Source organism: Primulina tabacum, chromosome 3, assembly GCF_025594145.1.
Source record: "Primulina tabacum isolate GXHZ01 chromosome 3, ASM2559414v2, whole genome shotgun sequence".
NCBI classification, from domain to species: Eukaryota; Viridiplantae; Streptophyta; class Magnoliopsida; order Lamiales; family Gesneriaceae; genus Primulina; species Primulina tabacum.
This window is the reverse complement of record NC_134552.1, coordinates 11513030-11520883: the sequence shown is the minus strand read 5'-3', so window position 1 is coordinate 11520883 and position 7854 is coordinate 11513030. Positions and strand designations below refer to the sequence as shown.

Here is a 7854-nt window from a genome sequence, read left to right as displayed (position 1 = left end):
TCTGCTTTGGCTTTTGATGATGAGTGTGGGAAGGTAAGCAAATTCTTCTTGCAATCAAATCTCCAAACACCTGAACTGCACGTACTTCGCAGTACTATTTGATCAACTATAACAAAGTGAGATTTCAGATACCGCAACTAGCTCCCACAGAGTTAATCGAAGAAGCCCGAATGATTATCCGACAAAAGGATAACGCCACGCGATACTATGTATGTATACGTGAGACTATGATATTTTTTACATGGATATTTACTAAAATCTTGAAAAAATAAATGTTTTTTTTTAATTTATATTTGTAAGCGTTTAAAAGCCCATTTTTTACAAAAAAAATAAAAAATAAAAAAAAAATCGACATTGAAAAGTGAGAGAATCACGTTTTTTTTTTAAAAGATTGCAAATAAAATATTAAAATTTTACATTAATTTAGCTAACAAGTCTAGTAATACAAGAGGGTTTTAACCTAATAATTTTTGGAGTAGATTTAGCACTGTATGTTTAAAAATATATAAGGGATAACTCATAATTATGTCCTTAGACATAGTTTGGTACATGGGATAAGATAGAATATCTTATCCCATGTTTGGTACCTTTTTAAAAAACCCATGATGATAAATAATATTTTAGAACGATAAAATGTCCCTTCTATTAGGTGTGATAATTTTAATTTAATGATAAAATACACTACAAATGACTTAATTACCCTCAATTTATAAATGATTTTTATAAATCTATGCTAGTATGTAGAAACTAAAATCAAATAAATATTTTTATTTATTTTTATATATTATATAATATGATAATTATATAAATGAATTCGAGATAATTATATAAATAATTTTTATAAATATCAATAAAATTTCTAGTATCACTCGATTAACCTTAAAAATTGATATTTGACTTGACTCACGAAATCAATTGCTCAATTATCATATTATATAATATATAAAATTAGGCAAAAATAAATAAATCATGCAAGCACTATCAGCGCATGAACAAATAAAAAAATATAAACTCAAACAACAATTTTGAAATTATAAAATTTATTGTGATAAGGTTAATTTTGTCATTACAATTTAATATATAAATTTAATCACTCTTATTAAAATCATACCAAACATTAAATATAATATCCTACATCTTATTTATCTTTAACTTATATTTATATTATATATCACATGTTTATCCTATCATGTGTACCAAACTATGCCTTATAGTTTTCTTCTATTCTCGATTTTATCCTTCAAGTTTTGCATGTTAATTATATCCCTCAAATTTTAGACTGTGTCTTGATTTTGTCTCAATTGTTAGTTTAATGTTAAGAATTGGCGGCCAACGCATATGAAAGCTATGTGACTTCATTCTTTTTCTTCAAAATTGAGCAACCAGAATCCACGATCCCCGATTACATCTCACTCTGCATCTCCGAATCCTAATATAAGCGTTTAATTTTGAGTTTTTTTTGCTTAAAAACCTCCATTTGAAATATAAAAAATTCACACTTTTCTCCGGTTAAAATTAAACAGGTGTATAGGATCTTATATTTTATTAAAAGTTGCATAAACACCCGCTGCAGCAGCTGAAAATATGACGAGTTGAAGTATTTAATGATATATCATAAATCAGTCATCAAAATGACCAACATGAAAAACACTTAGAAAGAAACTCCATTTGCAACAAGTCATATTTCATGTCGGATGCTGTAAGATCGAATTGGATGACACAAATACAACAATCGGAAACATCCAATTAGTATAGATAACGTACAAATTAGTTTAACCGGCCTGAAATATGACTTGTAACAAATTCAGTTCTCTTTCTGATTGTCTTGCTCGCTGGTCATTTTGATCATTGGTCAATGAGACTGTATCAAAATACTCCAGCTCGCAAGATTTTCAGTTGGTGCAGACGGTGTTCGTATAACTTTGATAAAAGATTAATGTCTATTTAATTTTAACAAGAAAGAAGTGTATATTTTCAATATTTAACAGGTAGTTTGACGTAAACCGTCCATTCAACTTATGAGTAAAATACAGAATTATAGATGGTGATCGTTCTATTTAGGAACAAATAATGAAATAAATTGGTCCTTGTGTTCGTTGATAAGCAAAACTTTGAACTAACTGTGGAGATAATATTATGACACAATCTAAATCATCAATTATGATTCACTACAGAGTTGTCAAAGCTATAGGGTTCGTGAGTTGTGACCTTTTTTAGATATAAAAGTTTAGATAAAATAAAAAAAAGTATAATAATTTAATCAACGCTAAAAGTTAACAATGGCAACAAACAAAATTCTCATTTTTTAGAAAATGGCAAACGGCGAGGGACACAGAGACAAAGTGGATAGAATGAATAATCACCATCTTCTTCCCAAAAAATTACGAACACAGAGGTACAGCCATCAACAAAACACAGATACTTTTTTACGCTAAATCCTCCAAAAGTAAAAAAATTGCTTTCAACAGAAATGGTGGCTACAAAAGCTCCGCCCCTCTTTCCTTCTTTCAACCTGTCCAACCCGAAACACTACAACAGCCACAGAACACGGAAAATTAAGCTTAATCTCACTAATAATCTCAACTCTCAGAAGATTTCCCACCTGCCCTCTTTGTTCTATTTGCAAAATGTTGAGGCAAAATCAAGAAAATCTTCCATATTCCTCAACCACGCGTATGTTTCGGGCCCCGCCTCTATCGTGTCGGAAAATGACCCCAAAATCGATGATTCGGTAGGGGATGAGGACCCCGAGCTCCAATCCGTTGATTTGATAAGCTGGGGTATGTTGTGGAATCTGGTTTCTAGGCATAAATCGAGAGTCTTGTTTTCGATTCTTTCACTTTTGGGCTGCACCGCTTCTACTCTTGCAATGCCCATTTATTCAGGTATGTTGCAGTTATGAACTTACTGGTGTAAAAGGCAAATCTTGATTTCTCAGGGATTAGGGACTGTTGAGCACCGAAAATTTATTGACGTTTATGCTCTATTTTAGGGAAATTTTTTGAAGTACTAATAGGAGCAAGACCAGAGCCCCTCTGGCAGGTGTTGAGTAAAGTGGGAATTCTATACGTAGTGGAGCCGATTTTTACTATCATTTTTGTGATAAATATGAATGCCATGTGGGAGAAGGTTATGTCAAGCTTAAGAGCACAAACATTTAAAAATGTCTTGATTCATAAGGTAAATTTTTAATTTTTTTTTGTATACCATTATTTGGCTATAGCTCCTTGAAAGCATATCTTGTTTATTTGCTTTATTTAAATATGATTATTTTTCTAATGAAGATGGAAATTGATATTCCCACAATCACTCGTGTTTGCAGCAATTTTAAATGATCGAGTGTGTTGAGCGACACTGTTTACAAAATAATGGATCAATTACTGAAACTTGTTATGTCCACGCAGTTTCAAATTTCTTGAGCTCTTTAGAGAAGGAAATGTTTTTAAAGTATTCATTTAATATTTTCTGTAAATTCTCTAGTTTCATTTCATCTGATATGCTGGTGTCAAATATCTGATATGTATATCAATTTGCTTTGCAGGTGGAGTTTTTCGATAGATACAAGGTATACATCTTAAATTTCTTAGAGCTTGTCTATTTTTTTGGGCTTCAAGGTCAACATTGCATGATAATACATAGTATGTCTGCTATGTACACTATATGCTTGTTATATTTACAAAAGGAAACATTATTTTGTTTATATAATTGGGAGGTTTGCTTATAATTTTATCTATGTTGTGGTTTTAATAAATTTCTAAGAGAATCCCAGCTATCATATATTTTATAGATTTAGATTTAGATAATGATCATTAATTGCGAAGTCTTTCATTAGAGTAGTGTACGTATTTGTCCCAAAAAAAAAAAAGAAGAATGGTGTACGTATTAAAAAAGAATGGCGTACATATTTGTACACTCTAAGAATAATGAAAATTGAAATAAAAAATCTAACTTAACTCCTACACACAAGGCACAGTTGGAAGCAGTTAAATTTGAATTTAAAAATATTCAAACTGTAGGTTTTTGTAACAAGAATCTGAGAGTGGTGTTTGATTGTTAATATTTACCCTCTGTTGGTTTAAAAGATTGTTGGAGTTAGTATTGATCAGTAATATCGAATAATGTGGTGTTGAGCATTATTCTTGGTGTTTAATTGATCTAGTGTAATAGATGCTTAAAAGAAAGAACCCATGAGTAAATTTGATTACTGATTGGTATATATCCTTTGCCGTTATTTGACTAGTGGGTATATTTATTGTCCTTTCCAATTTGCCATTCTATTTTATTTATAAAATGCTTCTGCGTTTTATAAACTGAACTTGGCGCACATCTTGTAGGTTGGCGAACTAACTGCTTTGTTGACATCTGATTTGGGTTCTCTGAAAGGCATTGTTAGTGATAATATATCAAGAGATCGTGGTTTCAGAGCTATTTCTGAGGCAAGCTACTGTACACCTAAGTAAAAGTGAGCTTTATATCAAGCCTGATGTTTTGTCTCCCAGTACTTTTCCAGGACATGCCCAGATTTAGTTTGAATATTTACCAAGTTTTGTAACTTCATTTCCATACGTTATGCTGTTAGCGACGATATTTGTAAATTTAAGAAATGTTTTCCTTGTTCAATTCATAATATACTCAGTAGCCTGATACTTTCAATTGAACTTCTTTTAGCTCGTGCTTTTGTTGTCTTGGTGACCCATGAACTGTGTACTTTATCATCGTCTCCTGGCAGGTTATCGGAACACTGTGTTTACTTTTTGCTCTTTCCGTTCAACTGGCACCAATTTTGGGTGTACTCATGTTCACAGTGTCTCTTTTGGTCGGTAAGTTTTCTATGAGGTACAGTAGTTGTTCTCCGATAATGTATCCACTTATAGAAGATATATTAGGAAATGTAACAAAGGATCTAGAAGGACTGAGTAGCAGTGCCGAATTATCCTTTCGCCAATAATTTTTTCTTTTATTACGTTCATTGTTTTATTCATTCGTCATTTTCTTGGGATACTAAAGTCACGTGAATGTTATATCTAGCTGTGTACAAGAGAACAACTGTGAATGTATTCAAAGCTCATGGATCGGCCCAAGCTTCTATGGCTGACTGTGTGACAGAAACATTTGCTGCCATACGCACAGTAACCTCTTGATATATGTTTTAATTTTTAATTTCTACTGTCATATTTCTGGAAGTCATCTCTTAAATTTGTAGTTTGTTTGTGATGACATCCATTGTCGCAGGTAAGATCGTTTGGAGGAGAAAAACGACAACTGTCAATTTTCGGTCACCAGGTAGGGTTCAGTTTTGAGTTATCCATACTTAAAAGGCCTGATGGTTTTACAGATAATGCTATCGTGAAATTGGATTTGTCAGATTCTTAACTACGAGGATAGTGGCATGATGCTCGGAAAATTTAAGTCCATCAACGAATCCCTAACTAGGATTGCTGTGTATGTCTCTTTGATGGCCTTGTATTCTCTTGGAGGAGGCAAAGTAAAAGCTGTAAGCTGTTTGAGACTTTTCCACCATGGTTCCTATGTGAATTCACTGTCGTCCTCTCTTGAAGCCGAGTTTTTTGGTTCTTTTTTTTTTTTTTTACTTGTAGCATCTCCTTTGAGGCTTGTTGTATAGGAAATCCTCTCCATCTTACAATGGTTACATTGTGTTTGGTGCAGGGTAAACTTCCGGTGGGAACAATGGTGTCTTTTATTGGATACACTTTCACGTTAACATTTGCTGTGAGTGCTCTTTTGTCACGGTAATCATCCTTTATTTCATCACAAGAAAATAAGTCGTTTTTTAGGTTCAAGGAGTGGTGAACACATTTGGAGATCTTCGAGGAGCCTTCGCTGCTGTTGAAAGAATCAATACTGTTTTATCTGGTACCGAAATCGATGAAGCACTTGCTTACGCTTTAGAGAAAGATTTAAAGAGAAGGAGAATAAGTGACAAAAATCTTGAAGATCTTTTTGTCAACGATTCAAATGCAAAAATGCGAACAAGGGATGAGCGGTACATGTCTTCCTTAAAATCAACTGGCAATATGAGAGCACTCGCACAGTCTGGTGATATTTTCCTTGAAGGTATACACTACAAGTTAATCATCAATGTGATTCATGTTGGTGTTGTTGTGAGGGCACTGAGAATTAGACACATTCAATTTTGTAAAGTGCACTCCATTTTTGATTTTTTACTTGATTTGTTTCACAGATGTTTATTTCTCGTATCCACTGAGGCCAGATGTTCAAATCCTGCAAGGTTTTGATTTAGCTTTAAAACGTGGAACTGTCACCGCTTTAGTTGGACCAAGTGGTGCTGGCAAAAGTACAGTAGTGCAGCTATTGGCCCGCTTTTATGAGGTTAATATCACTGATACTCATTAAATAAAATTCCATATTCCTCGCAAAGAAGTAGCTAGAGTCTAGACCTTTTGACTTTGCAGCCAACGAAAGGTCGTATAACAGTTGCCGGAGAGGATATACGTTCATTTGATAAGAGTGAATGGGCTCGTGTGGTTTCCATAGTGAATCAAGTATCTCTCTATATCTTTTCTTATTATAGATTCTTTTAAGTTTCTACTTGAAGCGACACCTATGTAATCACCATTCAAGTTCGTAACACAGTTCTAAACAAACTGGCGCAGGAACCTGTCCTATTCTCTGTTTCTGTTGGAGAAAACATTGCGTATGGGCTCCCCGATGAATATGTTTCCAAAGATGATATTATAAAGGCTGCTAAAGCAGCAAATGCTCATGAATTTATAATATCATTACCACAGGTGATTCTTGTATTCTGTAGAATCAAATTCACGTGTTCTTTTCATCGCATATATCGAGTTTTTGCCAATTGTTATTTGTTAGGGCTACAACACACTAGTTGGTGAGCGTGGGGGGCTTTTAAGTGGAGGACAGAGGCAGGTAATTAAAGGTTAATTCAGTCGATCTCCGCGTAACAATTAACACCAACACTTTTCTCATATACCCCCTCCACAGAGAGTTGCCATTGCAAGAGCTTTGCTCAAGAATGCTCCAATCTTGATTCTTGATGAGGTATACCTCTTTGCTCATCTATGAAATTTTTGAGAGTTTTTTTATGGAAGTAATGTGCTCAAACGTTTTGCGTTGCTGCAGCGAGAACTCTAAGGTGTAGAACTATTCAAGATTGCACGATTTAGACAATATTCACACGATTTAAATTTTGACATATTCCTGCACAGGCGACAAGTGCTTTGGATACTGTGAGCGAACGCCTGGTTCAGAATGCTTTGAATCGTCTCATGAAAGGAAGAACAACAATGGTGATAGCTCACAGATTGAGCACGGTTCAGAATGCCGATCGAATTGCTTTCTGCTCAGACGGGAAGATTTCTGAACTGGGTACACACGTTGAATTGTTGGAAAAGAAGGGTGAATATGCTTCTCTTGTTTGCACCCAAAGGCTTGCATTTGAATGACAATTCTCCATTTGCTATACTTTCTTGTTTTGTTGTTATGAGAATACGAATGGATCCCTTCGATCCAATTGTCGAAAACACCGACCATTGATGTATTGAGTTAATCCTTGTTCTTCATCGAAGTTTGTTTGAAACACCTAAATATAGCAGATTATAGGAAAAGAGTAGTATATAGCCTCTTTCACACAAGACGACGATGTTATTTAATTTATTTTTAAGAAAAGAAATACGAGGTATGTGTTTTTGAGGTATTTCAAATCGAACGTTTTCAAGTCAATACCCTACCACCTTTGGCAAAAACTTGTGAGACGGTGTCATGTGTCGTATTTTGTGAGACGTATATCTTATTTGGGTCATCCATGAAAAATATTACTTTTTATGCTAAAAGTATTATTTTTTATTGTGAATA

At 33.9% G+C, this 7854-nt stretch overlaps 1 protein-coding gene across 1 annotated transcript; it reads left to right on the top strand.

Moving 5' to 3' along the window:
* Positions 1-2307: 2307 nt before the first annotated feature.
* Positions 2308-7581, top strand: LOC142540301 (ABC transporter B family member 28-like). Its single transcript, XM_075646336.1, has 16 exons — positions 2308-2885; positions 2993-3180; positions 3542-3565; positions 4335-4436; positions 4730-4820; positions 5029-5129; positions 5233-5283; positions 5366-5494; positions 5668-5730; positions 5796-6075; positions 6203-6351; positions 6435-6524; positions 6636-6770; positions 6853-6909; positions 6985-7041; positions 7209-7581. The coding sequence occupies exons 1-16, from the start codon at positions 2471-2473 to the stop codon at positions 7443-7445; spliced, it is 2169 nt and encodes a 722-aa protein (XP_075502451.1). The 5' UTR covers positions 2308-2470; the 3' UTR covers positions 7446-7581.
* Positions 7582-7854: the final 273 nt, after the last annotated feature.

Coding starts and splice junctions, on each gene's coding strand:
- LOC142540301 (XM_075646336.1), top strand. CDS start 2,471: ATGGTGGCTACAAAAGCTCCGCCCCTCTTTCCTTCTTTCAACCTGTCC. Junction 3,181..3,541: donor AAAATGTCTTGATTCATAAG/GTAAATTTTTAA, acceptor TTTGCTTTGCAG/GTGGAGTTTTTCGATAGATA. Junction 4,437..4,729: donor GTTTCAGAGCTATTTCTGAG/GCAAGCTACTGT, acceptor GTCTCCTGGCAG/GTTATCGGAACACTGTGTTT.